Here is a 17,820-nt window from a genome sequence, read left to right as displayed (position 1 = left end):
GCAGTAGCACAGTATAACTGAGAACCAAGTCTGAGCCAACCAAGTTTAAGCATCCTTGGGGCTTGGTTGGTAGCAAACTGAAAAAACGAGCAACAATGAAAACCATATTGCTCGGTCACGAAGTGATTCACTGTACTGCTGCCATCTCTGACTAGTACATTTAAATGTATCCCCTTCTTATTCCTCTAGAAGTCAAAATGTAGTGGGCCATATTCTCTGGTCCAATCGAAGTTTGCTTGGTGCTGGACCAGATCAAGGGGCTGACCAGTTGCCAGTCTGATCCCTGACACAAAGCAGAGCATCTCTATGCCTGGCTGCCTATATTTCATCAGCTGTGACTCATGGGAAATCTGCATAAGGACCAGGCTAAGTTACAGTCCCTGTGTTCAGGGGAGTGCAGAGACCACTCCCTCCTGATTCCCCTAGGTGCACGACAACCCCAAAGGAGTGTGGCCATGATGCTGCCTCTCCTAACCTCTGGATGACAAAGCTGTGAGGCTGTGCAGGGGCGTGGGAAGCTAGCTGTTTGCTAACGGCAGGAGGAGCTTCTGCTGAAGCATTGCAACTTTGCACCGCTCCTAGCTCCAGCTGTGCCTTACGGACACATATGAGTCCTCAGAGAATTATAGGGGAACCTGACTGCAGTTATTTAACACCTGCAAATTCCCCAAGGGTGTATGAAGTGTCTGCTTCGTATTCCAAACAGCAATGGGTCAAATCCTGGTATTTGATTAAACTCTGAACAACTTCTTCCATCAATACAATAAGGTCCCAATCCTGCAGGTTGTTCTGTGAGGGTGGATGCCTGTGTGGAGCCCCACCGGGTAGGCCTACAACGCAGTTACACACCCACGACAGTCCTGTTTCAGCTGACTTAAGCTTGTGGGGCTTGGGCTCATCGGGCTGTTTATTTGCATTATAGGCATTTGGGCTCAGACAGGAGCCTGGGCTCTGGGACCCTTCCCCCTTGTGGGGCCCCTGAGCCCATATGTCTACACCACAGTTAAACAGCTCCTTAGGCCAAGTCCTGCAAGCCTGAGTCAGCTGACATGGGCCAGCCGTGGGTTTTTAAGTGCAGTATAGACATACCCACTGAGGCCAATGGGACTTACTGTGCGTGCAGGGGTCCCTATGTGCACAACATCTTGCAACACCGAGACTGCAACTCAGCAAACCACTTCAGCACATGCTAAACTTCAAGCCTATGTTTGCGTTTCATTAAAGTCACAGGGTGCTTAAGTGCATTGCTTGGTAGGGATGGGCATGGGCTGCTAAATCACGGCCTTAGTGATTAGCTCATTTTTTACATTCTAAAGTGAAAAAAAAAAGTCAAATTAGAAAAAGAAAAATCTTGCCATATAAAGTTCAGCCATATAAAATATGATAGCTATAAAAACAGCCTCACTGGAAATGAGCCACTGAAAAGGTCATGTTCATAAGACATGATCAGAGATAACTCGGTCTCTTCTCCTAGGGTTCAAACCCATTTATGGAAGCTCTGAATTGAGGAGGGGGAACAAGTCAGCCTAAACTGTGTCTTATTTTCCTGAGCCATTGAAATAGCTAAACATTTTCCACCATGGCTGGTTTTCCATAGATAGCACCACCTTCCTAAGGCTGAACTATCCTTCTTTGAAGATCCCTTCTTGTTTAAAAGCTGTGAAACATTTTGCCTCAGATACGCTTTTCTAAGGGAAGTAGGGTTGGTTCTGTATTTAACACCTCTTCTCTCTCTTTTCCTAATAGGGTTTTTACGGACCCAATTATTGTACTTAATAATATTGAAGCCAGGAGGCATGAAAAGAAAGATAGCTTTTGTTTCACACTATATACAGATTTGAAAAGAATTTGTATTGATTATGCACCACTGAATAGGAAAACTCAGAGGGTTATTTGTATTTATAATTCATATTGTCTTTTTCCATCTGTTTTTTTATTTTATTTTATAATCCTTGCTCCATGGGTTTGTGAACGGAGACAGTTTGTCCTTCACCTTCACAAACACAATGAACCAAAAATAAACATTCCCTGCTTGCCCTAAAAGTTTTGTCTCTGGCACTATCTATCCTGGGTTGTGGGTTGGTTGTGGAGTAGTGGGCTATGATTTGTTTTTCACCAATGCAACTAGACAAATACAGTGATGCCAGTGCAAACCCTCAGTGTAGTTGTGCGACAGCAGTGTGAGATGGTGCTGGGACCAAAAATTATTGGAGTGATTTATATTAGCACCGTCCACAGACCTTGTTTAGCACTGGTGCAGTATGTCTACCTTATGGGCTAACACTGAGGTAGATGGTGATGCAAATTACCTTAGGCCAGACAAACCTTAAATCATACATAGGGCCTGATCCTGAAATTCCAGTTAATAGCTAAATTCCCCATTACTTTCAAAGAGAGCAGAATCAGGCCAGTTGTCATTCATCATGTCATATAAATTAGTGGCCACCTAAATTCAATCAGAAAGTTCCTTTATTTCTCACAAAGGAGTGAAGCTTCTAAGAAAGACCATATGTCTGATGGACTTGCATGACATCCAACAATAGTTTTATAAAGCTAAATTACTTTATACTTTCAGGTACCTTTGAAATAGGAGATCTTTGAAATGTGGCTTTCATGAGACCTCTGTGCAGCAGACACAAGATTACATCTCTAATGGTGGCACATGTACTTCTCTCATGAAAATCAGACAAAGCAGGCAAATGACACCAAATTACATTAGATAAATACTGTAAGCAGCCATAATAGAAGAATCACAAGCAATTTTAGAAATGAAAAACACTAAAAGGAAAGGGGCAAGTCAGAGGTTGCACATGGGGAAAAATGCAAAACGGTGGATCATTTTCATCCTTGTTATCTCTCAGAATGACTTGGCTCTTGAGTCTCCAAAATACGTTATCTGTATTTGATTAAAAAATTATAATCAAATGTAGTGCTCCTAAGTTGAAAGGTTTGCAGCGTAATGAAATTATATGTTTTTGGAAAAGAAGAAACAAAAAAATACAGATTTATAGTAAGAATTTTAATTTTATTCTGAAAGATTAAAAAAAAAATCTGATTTTGCCTTGTAAGATCCCCTCAGATAACTTTACTTGTCATTCTTTTTCAGACTGAACAAGCAAGTGAAGGCCTTTATCCTTTATATTGCAATCTTATTTTTGCTACAACAATTGAATGGGAGAAAAGAGAACACTTATCAAATGTATTTATTTGTGCATTTTCCCCCTCACTCTTCTGTATCTCGTTTAATTTCTCTCTCCTTTCTGGTCATTATGCACAGTAGAGTTAACCTGGAGAGTCTGCATCATCAAGAGCTTTTCAGACCTATAATGCATCACTAATAATGACACTGCCTATGTCTCTGGGTCATAAGGGCTCTGAAGAACTAGCCATCCGATACTCCACGCTACATTTGAAGAGATAATATTGTTCCTGTTGAAGGTTATTCTGCTGCCAAAAATTTTTTTTTGAGGGGTGGGGGGGGGGAAATGTGGCAGCTTCACTATGGCAAACATCTTTTAAAAACAAATCACAACAAATAAACATCTGAGATAATTGCAAGGTATCTATTATATGAAGATCTAAGGAATAAGGAATGATTGCCTAGATACAAGAGAGTCACAAGGCAATATTATCTTTAGAAATGTTTAGGAATCCCAAGATTGCTACTGTTGCATTTTGAACAGTGAAGGTTAGGTTTATTTTTAATTTTTTGAGGTCTGCATTTTAATATCTGGCCCCCATTTGACCTCCTCACACAGAGCATGTTATTTGCTGTCCATCTCCATTGTATTGACCACGGAGGTTAAAGGGATTCACCTCCATCATTTCTGACATACTTGAAAATGAGGCATTTCACAGCAAAAACTATAGGTACGATCTGGAGGTCAAACTCAGGAGACCTGTGTTCCAGTCAACTAGTATATCAACAGCACTGTAGGGCAATCTCCCCAGCCAACCAAACAACCTTTTCATAAACTACCAAATCTCAAAAAAAGAAACAAAAATTCTTTTGCTGGAGATTTGCTGAAATCAATTATATTCAGATCCATATTCTTGAAGTTGGTGTAATAAACTTGTAGCTAACAGTAGAAATCAAAACTACACACACTTTTAACTACCAGTTAGAGGTATATATATAAATTATGCTTAAGAGGAAAAAAACATTTCATATTGTCTTTATTGATGATCCAATCCTTCCTAACTTGCAAGGTGTAGGTGGTTTAAAACCATATTATAATTCACCCCAAAGAATATTATAACAATACGCTGTAGAATGGCTGCATTTACAGTTTAAAAAAATCCTTTTAAAAGGTCTCCTATTGTTTCCCCGACAACTGTGCCAGTTTTTTGCTTAAAATTAAAGCTGAGAATTTATGGAGGACCTTGTGAAAGGTGAATGTTGTTTCCTTTAGCACCTCCATACTGAAAATTTTCCGACCACTGAGTCATCTATTGTCTGTAATAACTACAACATGCCTAAGCACTAGTACATCTTTTTCACTAAAACTTTTTCACTAAGAGGGTGGTGAAACACTGGAATGCGTTACCTAGGGAGGTGGTAGAATCTCCTTCCTTAGAGGTTTTTAAGGTCAGGCTTGACAAAGCCCTGGCTGGGATGATTTAACTGGGAATTGGTCCTGCTTCGAGCAGGGGGTTGGACTAGATGACCTTCTAGGGTCCCTTCCAACCCTGATATTCTATGATTCTATGATTCTACAGTTCTTACCAATTAGGGAATTTATTTACATAACTTTTGGCCCTGATCCAGTGCAGCATTTAGGCTCTGACTCAGGAAAGCATCCCTGTTCAGAATAGCACTTAAGCACATGCATAAAGTTAAATGTGTACTTAAGCGCTGTTCTGAATAGAGCTTGGCATAGGTCCCTGCTTAAGTGCTTTCATGAATCAGGGCCTAAATACATACTCAGCTTTAAGCTCATGAGAAAGGCTACTGAAGTCAATGGCTAAAATTTTCAAAAGTGACGAGTGATTTCGGTTCCTCCATGTTGGGCTGCTTGAGATGCTTTAAAGGTGCCTGATTTCCAAAGGGTGGTGCTCAGCATTTTCTGGAGATCAGATTCCCTTAAGGTGTCTCAAATTGGGCATCCAAAAAATGGAGAGACCCCAAATCACTAGACACTTTTGAGAATCTTGGCCAATATGCTCATAGTTAAATATGTACTTCAGTGTCTTTCAGGACTCTAGTGTCTGCACAGTCACCAAAAATATATGTGTATCATGGTCTTATAGGGCCTGATCCAACAGGAAACGTATCCATTGCTGCTTGCACAGAGAAGGTCTGTGCATCTCTATGACTAAAACCAAAAAGCTAGCTCCTTGATCCAGGGTAATGGCATTATGTTGGTACAGCCATTGAAGACTTCCCCTTTCCCAGAGGCAGGATCACACTGTGTGGAGCCTGGCTACCATAGATGACATTGGCATCTGGCTTATGGGAATGATGTTGCAGGATAGAGTTTTGCCATAAGGTTTCAGATGAATTCTTCCTTGGTGACTGATGTTGAGTCCAGCAGAGATGGCATTTTAAAGGAGCCAAGTGGCCTGAATATGTTTTTCTGTCTATCAGGTTATTTCACCCCTTGAACCAAAATATGAGTATCTATACACAGACTTGCAGTTAAGACTTGAACCTTTAGTAAAGACATCTTTAGTTAAACTGGTGCAAGTTTGTGTGTAAACAAGGCCCAAATGGATGTGGAATATTCTTTTTGGCTCTGATGCAATTCCTATTGAAGCCAATGGGAATCTTTCCACTGACTGCAACAGTAGCTGGATTGGATTGAGCAGTTTGATACAGCCCATGGATATTAGGGTTGAAAGAGCCATAATAGACAAGCCAGACCACCACCGAACATCATTGCAAGATAGATTTATTTCTTCTTAAAGCATCTCCCCCTCCAGCCATTTAGTGAAAGTACTGGCATAATATAAAACCTCCTATTCAGAACAAGTCACTAAGTTCATTTGGTAGCTCTTTGATTGGGGTAGGTTACCTTTTCTTTCCTAGCAGTAAATGGTGTGTAATTCATACGAATACACAAAATTGTTGTCATTGCCAATTTCATTATAGGATATTGGAACCAGGAGAGGACTAGTGTGTGATGCTCACTAACAAGATGAAATTTGCTATTTCTCTGAGAGGAAGCAAAGCTTATGTTGTCCATAATATCAGCTTTAAAGCCAATGCAACTGCAAGCAGGCCTGGATACTGCTGCAGGAATAAGAAAATGGGGTTTTCAGTGTTTGGCTTGTACAAATTTATTATGTTATTAAAAATAACTGAGTAGCACATTTAGGAAACGTTCTACAGGAGATTCCTGCAGCAGCTCATCGTGTGCATAATATGTTTTCTGTGTGCACTTCTCATACAGCATTGCAGAAACATAGGCTCCTTAGGACCAGGATTTAAAGGCTTTTCTAGACTTTTTGGCCTTTGCTAGTTTATGTTCTACGTGCCAGTCAAGGTGCTAACAACAGTCAGAAAGCACAATACGATGTACACGTGTTACTCAGCAGTGTGCAATAAAGGGTCATATTCCTTCAGTAAATATTCCAGTTCATGCCGCCTGGTGTCCAAAGCAAGGCAGATTAGCTACAATATGGAGAATCATCCATTTTCTCCACCCACTGGTTATAATAGGGCAACTCTTCATTGTTTCTGGCTGGAAGAGGTACCCATCTGGTAGGGGATTCTAAAAGGCAAAGAGGTGTTCATTTGGTTTGAAAAGCTTCCCTCTCTGTTTTATGTGCCTTGAAATATGTTACAACGAGAAGGCTGGAGGATGTGCAGTAATCCCTGCGAGGTGTTAAACACAAAGAGCGGGTTAAGGTTATTCAGTTCTAACCACAGACATTCCCCCCAGCCTCATTCACATTTTAATTACTTCACTTCTCCTTTAGTACATAGTGGCTGCTGACATGCTTATATCTAAACAGTCATTGGTACAGCATATTTCAGCACCACCACTCAGGAGCAAGAGTAGCTGTTGGAGAACCATGTAACCAGCCCTTCAGCTGAATCTAGTTAACCCAAATCTAGTGAATGATCCCCATTCCATTAGGCTTGGATTGTTTTCTTTTTCAGGTAATATTAACAAAGAGAAAAGGAGAGGGCAATGTTTCAAACAAAGGCCCTGATCCTGAAGACCTTACTCAGGCACAACTCCCATTGAAATCCCTGAGAATGCAAGACAGTGAGGGGAAACAGAGTCAGTCAAGGAAGTTTTTTCCTTTAGGGATAATGCATATAAGAATAAAGCAAAATAAATTAATATAAACAGAAAAAGCAAAGAAACTCCCCAGTCCTATGACCCTAGCACTGCCTTCTCATAAGAATTTTCTCCCATCTCTACACACCCAATATATAGCCCTTCCCTTAGCATCTGTGCAAGAGGTGGGAAGCTGAGCTGAGGTTAACCCCATCTTCATTGGGGACCAGGTCATGCCCCAGGTCATGCCCCAGGGAAGTTTGCATTGAACTGAGGATTGGTCTCAGTGGTTGCATATTTGCTAAATCACCTGGCTCCCAGAATTACCCACACTCTACAGTTCTTTCAATTCACTTTATCATTCATCTCTATATGAAGAAGAGAGGCTGCTTACTTAAATTGTCTTCATCTTCCATATTGGCCGCACCAGGACTTAAATACTTGAAGGGCGCGATGAAGGTTGACAATATGCTTACTTTTTCTGGAACAAAAGGGAAAAAAAAGTATGTATACTTATAAAATCGGGGTTTCACCAAAGCCCAAAACATTCAGATTTTTACCGTACTCTTTTCCGCCCATTAGGAATGTTGGCAAGTCTATTTTCATAGAATTATAGAGCTGTAGGACTGGAAGGGACCTTGAGAGATTTTCTAGTCCAGTCCCCTGCACTCAAGGCAGGACTACGTATTATCTAGATCAGTGGTTCTCAAAGCAAGTCCGCTGCTTGTTCAGGGAAAGCCCCTGGCGCACCGGACTGGTTTGTTTACCTGCCGCGTCCACAGGTTCTGCCGATCGCAGCTCCCACTGGCCACGGTTCACTGCTCCAGGCCAATGGGGCTGCGGGAAGCGGCGCGGGCCAAGGGATGTGCTGGCCGTCCTTCCCGCAGCCCCCATTGGCCTGGAGCAGCAAACCGTGGCCAGTGGGAGCCGCGATCTGCCAAACCTGCAGACGTGGCAGGTAAAGAAACTGGTCTGGCATGCCAGGGGCTTTCCCTGAACAAGCAGCAGACCGGCTTTGAGAACCACTGCTATAGATCATCCCTGACAGGTGTTTGTTTAACCTGCTCTTAAAAATCTCCAATGGTGGAGATTCCACAACTTCCTTAGGAGATTTATTCCAGTGCTTAACCACCCTTACAGTTAGAAAGTTTTTCCTAATGTCCAACCTAAACCACCCTTGCTGCAGTTTAAACTCATTGCTTCTTGTCCTATCCTCAGAAGCTCAGTAAAGTCAGTGTTGTTTTGTGAGCAGAGTCAGTGAGTTTGCTCTTCCTCTGGGAGTATTTGATTGAGGTTCTACTTGTAATAGGATCTTTATTCAAATTTGTCAGCAATGTAACTCTCCAGACAGGATTTGCTGAGGTAGCGCTTGCCTCATGTGTAGATATAATGCTGCTAGAGAGTATCGTGAAACACTTTTCATTGTGACTTTCACCATTCTATGCTGATTAAAGGAGATTGGTAGTTGGGACGGAGGGCTGCTATTATTGCTCCCTGGAGAAAACAAAACAGTTAATGGGAGTCAATTGCAGGAATAGGATTATAGGAATTGCCATAATTGGATCAGACCATTAGTTCATCTAGTCTAGTTTCCCATTTCTGACCCTGGCTAATAGCAGCTGCTTCAGACGAGGTAGGTTTCAAGAGCCTGCTAAAGGAAGTTATCGAATGACCGACCTACAGGGAAATTTTCTTACTGAGAGATTGACTCATGCCTCAATGCATGGGGGTTTTATATTTCTTCCCCAAATCATGTTTTTTTATTTTTTTAATCCTTCCTGTTGTGATTCTGGATGTTCTTATTATCCAAACAAACATCCAGTCCTTGTCTGAATCCTGCTAAACCCCATAGTCTCATTTATACTGATTACTATCGCTGGCAACCTCGTCATATAATCCCATTCATAAATGTATCAAATTCCATCTTAAAACTATGACTACCAGGCACTTTCAATAAAAACAGCATTGCTATGCTGAGAATCTCTCTCTATATCTGTATATTGGGAAAGAACTTTTACTAATAGAGACACATTAAACCTGATTACATTGCAGATGTGTATGCTATTTAGTCAAACATGTATCAAAGCTCATTATTCATGGAAGCATCTACAGTATTATAATCAATGCTGCTATACACCATATTGGGCTGTTTTACTTATATCTTGTACCATATTATTCTGAAATTCACCAAAAACTGAATAATGAATAACTTCGTCTAATTAGGCCTGGAAAATAATTTTGAATGTGAACTTCTCTTTTGGGAGGAAACATTTCCTAAACTTTTATTTTTCTTAGTACAACTTTCCTTGAAACATATGGCTAATAATTTTAGATATGATTCCTTGTTTAGCTACCATTCCACAATGTATTCTGACATAGAAGTCTGTTTAAACTCGTTCTGTTTCAATAGTATATCTGTTGGCTTGTCAGCCTTGTTTTGCCTGGGTTTGCAAACAGTTTTGTCTCATATTAAAAGGTGTGATCAGACTCCAAAATAAACTGCATATAGACATTTGTAACCAGCAAAGCTTGGTAGCAGCACAACTCAACTCAGCTACAAGTACAAGATGAGTGTTCTTTCTTGCGTAAGTGCACTAAATGGTATCTCCACATAAGAATTTTTAGTCCATGAACCTTTTAGCCTATGTTAATTTATAATTTATCGTGAAACATCCAGCTTGAATTGTAATTTTATTAAGGGATTGCAGTGATGTGATGAAGTGAGAGAGTAAAGTTCACATGCTTTAGCCAAGAAACTTTCCCAAATGAAATAATGTGTGCTGAGGTGTTACTCTGCTTTGTGATATCAGGGAGAAATGTGATGCTTATGTAACACACTTGCTTACTGTGTGTGATCATGTCCCTCTTTCTGGTGCCTGGCCCTGGTGAAGCTAAAACCTGCTGACATTCACACCTAAATCAAGTGAGTAACTTGTTTAGCTCAAGAGGTAATCGTTTGTGCTTTCTACAGCTGATCCAAAGCCCATTTGTGCTGAATTCTCTGATTTGATCTCCAGCAATGAGTGTGGTGCTGTATATATGAAGATATGGTTCATTATAAAATGCATCCCTGCTGGGACTTAATTCTGGTGGACCTCAGACATTCAGAACCAGCTTGCCTAATAGAAAGGATGGCATACACTAAATGAAAGTGCCCCCACTGAGAATAAAGGCTGCTTCTTACTCACAGCTAATGGAGTTATTCCTTTAGCTCAGGTAGTAAGGGCATGTGACAGTGATGCTGAAGATTCTAGTTTTTATACTTTCTGATGACATCATGCCAAATTATATGCCCCATGTCTATTCTAGAATGCTATCTTTCTGTGATGCTGCATTCCTGAAGCTGCAGCCCCTTTAGCCTGTAACTTTGAATCTCTACTTCATTATTATTTGTGTTGCAATAGCACTTAGGGGCTCCAGTCACAGAGCAGGACCCCACTTTCCTAGGCCCCATCCAATTGCACTGACTAATTAATTCATTGCATTTATATAAGGGTTAAGTATAGTTTTCTAATGCATTATTATTACATGAGACAGCGTTCTGTGACGCCTCTTTTGCCCAAGCATTTGTTTGGCTGATGGGCCTGATTTGTAATATGACTTGAAATTTCACATTTTATTTTAATGGACCCCTTAGCCATCTCGGGTTTCTAATATTTTTTCCCCAAAGATCTTCCTTATTTCTTCACTTTTGCATGGCAGAGAACAGAGACTTACTGCAGTGGTTTGTGACAATGCCACCAATCTTAGAACTGCAGATCAGAATGGAAGGATTAATTATATCACAGATACAACTTGGCCCCAATTTACACAAGAATATGGCTCAATCAATAAAGATGATAAAGATTAGAATGTAGGATTTAAACCCATTGGCTGAGGAATGGAAGATTTACTATGTGTCTGAAAAAGCAGAAGGGGAGGTTTCTTGAATGAAAGATGTAAGAAGAGAAGGGTTGCTATGTGCACCTAATGCAGACAAATTACTCGGTCTGTGGAGGAGGAGAAGACGGATGGCAGAATAATTAAATTGAGGTGCTTACAGGGAAATAATCTGTTTGGAGATATATCTAAAGGTATGATCATGCACTTCCATCTCTCGTAAGTTATTGTCTATTACCATATATGTGCCATGTAACACTAATTTAGGTTTATCGTCAATGGCAACATTCAGTATTATTCTTGTTTACTGTTTCTAACAAGATTAGGGGAATTGGGCATTCACACTTTTAAGTCCTCATATATTTTAATGTCCATCACAATTAGTCTTATCTCTGGCAGTTTGAAGAAATCTCATGAATAAGAATAAAGGAGGCTGCTGGATCTGAAAAAGTATCGTGGCTCCCCAGAGAAATACCATTAAAGCATCCTATCTTTTCCCACTTTCTTCTGCTTTTACACGTCCTTTCAAAGGGAGACTCAAGATCTGCAAGCACAAAATTTGAGCTACTATTTTACTTTAAGTTTTTCTGTAAATAAGCTTTATTTACTTGCATTAGAATAAGGCCTAGAAGACCCTTGTCATGAGTTGAGTGAAACCTTCTTATGGGTTGAGTCAAAACCTTATTGAGATTGATAGGTGTGACCTCACCCTTCAATTAACATAACTTTAAGGATAAATAACCATGTAGACATATCCTATGTGACCTTGGGAAAGCTAGGGAGAGAACTTGTGGGTCTGTTGGCTAAAGAGGCTTGGAGCTTTAATCTTTTGTTCTTGGTTCCTCCTGCATTTGAAAAAGCAGGACTCTGCACATGCCTTATAAATAAACAAGGTTCCATCAAAGAAATTATTAGACTCCATCAATTTTTACTTCCAAATGGAACATCTCTACGGCCCCAAACTTTGTCTGGCTACTCTGGTCAAACAGGGGCAACCCCAGAAATGAAATCAGGATCCCATTGTGATAGGGACAGGACAGACACAGTAAGATACAGTCCCTAACCAAAAGCGTTTACAATGGAAATAGACAAGAGAGACAATGGGTGAGAGGGGAAATGCAAGCACAAAGAGGTAATATGTCACACAGGAAGTCTGTGGCAGAGCCAGGAACAATACTGCATCTGCCAAGACCCAGTCTGCTGCCCGACCCAGAAACCATCCTTCCACACAAAGCCAAATGACTTAAGCTCTTGTCCAGTACCTTAACCACACAACCATCTGTCCTCTCAGTATAAATCCCATGTGCATGCAAGATGGAAGAAAAAACAAAAAACTAACAAACCAAACCAAAAAAACTATTTGGGAAAGGAAGCAGATTTCTTAAGAGGTATTTCCCAACAGCAGCAATTAATTTAAAAAAAAAAATCACACAAACTGTTTTGACAATATCCTTTTAAATTACAAAAACAAACCAAAAACTATGAGCCAAATTTTTTCCCCATGTTTGAAAAAGAACAGCATTTAATCCAAACATTTCATCAGATCTTAATGTATCACTAAGGGCTGCCAAACTTCTGCTAAATTCTGCGCTTTTGCAATGTGGTTTTTGCCCTGTGGTTTGTTGATCCACACTTCATAAATACAGGCTTAGTGCTGAGCCAGAAAGATGGGGGTTAGAGTTATATACAGCTGCAAAGAACGTTATCATTTTACTGGACATTGTGAACCTGAAAGTTTTCACAATTAGCTAATTTAAAATAATTCAATTTGTTGACAGCTCAGCCTTTAAACAGCATGATCTGATATTTTTTAAAGTCATATCTTTAAAAATTTTTAAAAGCGTTTTGGTGTTTCCCTGAAAATCGTTAGAAGCATCTTGATGGTGGGCCTAGGATTGAACACATCAAACATGCCCCCAACACATCAGTCCTTATAGACCGTTCCTTCTTTTCCTCTGTGCACATGCCTGTCTGCTATCTCTTCAGTTTCAGTTGGTGAAATCTAATGATAGAACATATCACTAGTTTGGAGTGTCTGCTCTCTTTTTTTGACAGTCTGTCCTGAGGGTGGCACTGATAGCCATAGAATCATAGAATATCAGGGTTGGAAGGAACCTCAGGAGGTCATCTAGTCCAACCTCCTGCTCAAAGCAGGACCAATCCCCAACTAAATCATCCCAGCCAGGGCTTTGTCAAGCCTGACCTTAAAAACTTCTAAGGAAGGAGATTCCACCACCTCCCTAGATAACGGCATTCCAGTATTTCACCACCCTCCTAGTGAAAAAGTTTTTCCTAATATCCAACCTAAACCTCCCCCACTGCAACTTGAGACCATTACTCCTCGTTCTGTCATCTGCTACCACTGAGAACGGTCTAGATCCATCCTCTTTGGAACCCCCTTTCAGGTAGTTGAAAGCAGCTATCAAATCCCCCCTCATTCTTCTCTTCCGCAGACTAAATAATCCCAGTTCCCTCAGCCTCTCCTCATAAGTCATATGTTCCAGTCCCTTAATAATTTTTGTTGCCCTCCGCTGGACGTTTTCCAATTTTTCCACATCCTTCTTGTAATGTGGGGCTTGAAACAGGACACAGTACTCCAGATGAGGCCTCACCAGTGTTGAATAGAGGGGAACGATCACGTCCCTCGATGTGCTGGCAATGCCCCTACTTATACAGTCCAAAATGCCATTGCCTTCTTGGCAACAACAGCACACTGTTGACTCATATCCAGCTTCCCTAGGTCCTTTTCTGCAGAACTGCTGCCTAGCCATTCGGCCCCTAGTAGCGGTGCATGGGATTCTTCCGTCTTACGTGCAGGACTCTGCACTTGTTCTTGTTGAACCTCATCAGATTTCTTTTGGCCCAATCCTCTAATTTGTCTAGGGCCCTCTGTATCCTATCCCTACCCTCCAGCATATCTACCTCTCCTCCCAGTTTAGTGTCATCTGCAAACTTACTGAGGGTGCAATCCACACCATCCTCCAGATCATTTATGAAGATATTGAACAAAACCGGCCCGAGGACCGACCCTTGGGGCACTCCACTTGATACCGGCTGCCAACTAGACATGGAGCCATTGATCACTACCCGTTGAGCCCGACAATCTAGCTAGCTTTCTGTCCACCTTATAGTCCATTCATCCAGCCCATACTTCTTTAACTTACTGGCAAGGATACTGTGGGAGACCCTGTCAAAAGCTTTACTAAAGTCAAGGAACAACACGTCCACTGCTTTCCCCTCATCCACAGAGCCAGTTATCTCGTCATAGAAGGCAATTAGATTAGTCAGGCATGACTTGCCCTTGGTGAATCCATGCTGACTGTTCCTGATCACTTTCCTCTCCTCTAAGTGCTTCAGAATTGATTCCTTGAGGACCTGCTCCATGATTTTTCCAGGGACTGAGGTGAGGCTGACTGGCCTGTAGTTCCCAGGATCCTCCTTCTTCCCTTTTTTAAAGATGGGGACTACATTAGCCTTTTTCCAGTCGTCCGGGACCTCCTCCAGTCACCATGAGTTTTCAAAGATAATGGCCAATGGCTCTGCAATCATATCCGCCAACTCCTTTAGCACTCTCGGATGCAGCGCATCCTGCTCCATGGACTTCTGCTCTTCCAGCTTTTCTAAATAGTCCCAAACCACTTCTTTCTTCACAGAGGGCTGGTCACCTCGCCCAGTGCAGCAGTCTGGGAGCTGACCTTGTTTGTGAAGACAGAGGCAAAAAAAGCATTGAGTACATTAGCTTTTTCCACATCCTCTGTCACTAGGTTGCCTCCCTCATTCAGTAAGGGACCCACACTTTCCTTGACTTTCTTCTTGTTGCTAACATATCTGAAGAAACCCTTCTTAGCATCTCTTGCTAGCTGCAACTCCAGGTGTGATTTGGCCTTCCTGATTGCACTCCTGCATGCCCGAGCAATATTTTTATACTCATCCCTGGTCATTTGTCCAATCTTCCACTTCTTGTAAGCTTCTTTTTTGTGTTCAAGATCAGCAAGGATTTCACTGTTAAGCCAAGCTGTTTGCCTGCCATATTTACTATTCTTTCTACACATCGGGATGGTTTGTCCCTATAACCTCACTAAGGATTCTTTAAAACACAGCCAGCTCTCCTGGACTCTTTTCCCCCTCATGTTATTCTCCCAGGGGATCCTGCCCATCAGTTCCCTCAGGTTGTCAAAATCTGCTTTTCTGAAGTCCAGGGTCCGTATTCTGCTGCTTTCCTTTCTTCCTTGTGTCAGGATCCTGAACTCGACCATCTCATGGACACTGCCTCCCAGGTTCCCATCCTCTTTTGCTTCCCCTACTAATTCTTCCCGGTTTGTGAGCAGCAGGTCAAGAAGAGCTCTGCCCCTAGTTGGTTCCTCCAGCATTTGCACCAGGAAATTGTCCCCTACATTTTCCAGAAACTTCCTGGATTGTCTGTGCACCGCTGTATTGCTCTCCCAGCAGATATCAGGGTGATTGAAGTCTCCCATGAGAACCAGGGCCTGCGATCTAGTAACTTCTGTTAGTTGCTGGAAGAAAGCCTGAACCATGCCAAGACAGTGTGATCTTCAGAACTACGGTGCCCACCTCACAGGGGTGAAAGTAAGCCAGTATGGGCCGGTACGGCATACCAGTAAGAAGTGGCCACCGGTACCAGCCCGTATGCATACTTTAATGTCACTGCCCCTTTTGCTGCCCCTGTTGGTGACCCTGCCATTAGGGACCCTACCGGCAGGGCTGCTGATGGTGGCGGGGGGGAAGGGGCAGCTGCCCCGGGGCCGGCAGTTTAAAAGCACCCGGGGCTTCCAGCCGCCATGGCTGCTACTGCGGCAGCAGCCAGAGCCCCAGGCCCTTTAAATCACCAGTGGAGCCCTGAGAGGCGCAGGCCAGGCAGCGCAGATGGGCTGGCTGGGGGAGGCTGACCCCCAGCCCCACCCCTTCTGCCCAAGGCCTCACCCCTTCCGGGGGCCCGGAGCCGGGCCACCATACCGGTAAGTGCTTAAAGTTACTTTCACCTCTGCCCCCTCAGGGGTAGAATGAAGGTAATGGGAGCTTGTGGGACTCAGCACTTCTAAAAAAATCAGGCCTTATTCACCTAAGCAGAGAGAGACCTGCTCTTGGCTTGAGGAAATAAGGGAGGGCTGGAAACACACTGCAAGTTCTACTCCTAATGTAGTGCCAATCTTTAAAAAAGGGAAGAAGGAAGATCCTGGGAACTACAGGCCAGTCAGCCTCACCTCAGTCCCTGGAAAAATCATGGAGCAGGTCCTCAAAGAATCAATCCTGAAGCACTTGCATGAGAGGAAAGTGATCAGGAACAGTCAGCATGGATTCACCAAGGGAAGGTCATGCCTGACTAATCTAATCGCCTTTTACGATGAGATTACTGGTTCTGTGGATGAAGGGAAAGCAGTGGATGTATTGTTTCTTGACTTTAGCAAAGCTTTTGACACGGTCTCCCATAGTATTCTTGTCAGCAAGTTAAGGAAGTATGGGCTGGATGAATGCACTATAAGGTGGGTAGAAAGCTGGCTAAATTGTCGGGCTCAACGGGTAGTGATCAATGGCTCCATGTCTAGTTGGCAGCCGGTATCAAGTGGAGTGCCCCAAGGGTCGGTCCTGGGGCCGGTTTTATTCAATATCTTCATAAATGATCTGGAGGATGGTGTGGATTGCACTCTCAGCAAATTTGCGGATGATACTAAACTGGGAGGAGTGGTAGATACGCTGGAAGGGAGGGATAGGATACAGAAGGACCTAGACCAATTGGAAGATTGGGCCAAAAGGAATCTGATGAGGTTCAATAAGGATAAGTGCAGGGTCCTGCACTTAGGACAGAAGAACCCAATGCACAGCTACAGACTAGGGACCGAATGGCTAGGCAGCAGTTCTGCGGAAAAGGACCTAGGGGTGACAGTGGACGAGAAGCTGGATAAGAGTCAGCAGTGTGCCCTTGTTGCCAAGAAGGCCAATGGCATTTTGGGATGTATAAGTAGGGGCATAGCGAGCAGATCGAGGGACGTGATCGTTCCCCTCTATTCGACATTGGTGAGGCCTCATCTGGAGTACTGTGTCCAGTTTTGGGCCCCACACTTCAAGAGGGATGTGGATAAATTGGAGAGAGTCCAGCGAAGGGCAACAAAAATGATTAGGGGACTGGAACACATGAGTTATGAGGAGAGGCTGAGGGAGCTGGGATTGTTTAGCCTGCAGAAGAGAAGAATGAGGCGGGATTTGATAGCTGCTTTCAACTACCTGAAAGGGGGTTCCAAAGAGGATGGCTCTAGACTGTTCTCAATGGTAGCAGATGACAGAACGAGGAGTAATGGTCTCAAGTTGCAGTGGGGGAGGTTTAGATTGGATATTAGGAAAAACTTTTTCACTAAGAGGGTGGTGAAACACTGGAATGCGTTACCTAGGGAGGTGGTAGTATCTCCTTCCTTAGAGGTTTTTAAGGTCAGGCTTGACAAAGCCCTGGCTGGGATGATTTAACTGGGAATTGGTCCTGCTTTGAGCAGGGGGTTGGACTAGATGACCTTCTGGGGTCCCTTCCAACCCTGATGTTCTATGATTCTATGATTCTATGATTCCAAATCTCCCTAAGTATTTCCTGTGGAAATTGGTGGTGTGCTCTTTTGCTTGGCAGTTAATGACAACTATTAATAATTGTGTTTTAAAATGCGACTTTTGACTACAGAACAAGGATTAAACAGATGGCTACCAGTAG

General features: G+C 42.6%; 1 protein-coding gene across 1 annotated transcript in view; it reads right to left on the bottom strand.

Annotated features, from left to right (window-relative positions):
* Window positions 1–17,820, bottom strand: part of ADARB2 (adenosine deaminase RNA specific B2 (inactive)) — a 432,280-nt gene that overhangs the window by 143,095 nt on the left and 271,365 nt on the right. Inside the window, exon 2 of the mRNA XM_073334472.2 lies at window positions 7,624–7,710. Coding sequence (XP_073190573.1) covers window positions 7,624–7,710 — 87 coding nt within the window. The remainder of the gene's footprint in view (window positions 1–7,623; window positions 7,711–17,820) is intronic.

The sequence above is a fragment of the Lepidochelys kempii genome, chromosome 2, assembly GCF_965140285.1.
Source record: "Lepidochelys kempii isolate rLepKem1 chromosome 2, rLepKem1.hap1, whole genome shotgun sequence".
NCBI lineage: Eukaryota > Metazoa > Chordata > Testudines > Cheloniidae > Lepidochelys > Lepidochelys kempii.
The sequence above is the reverse complement of the archived record's forward strand: the minus strand, read 5'-3'. Positions and strand labels throughout refer to the sequence as shown.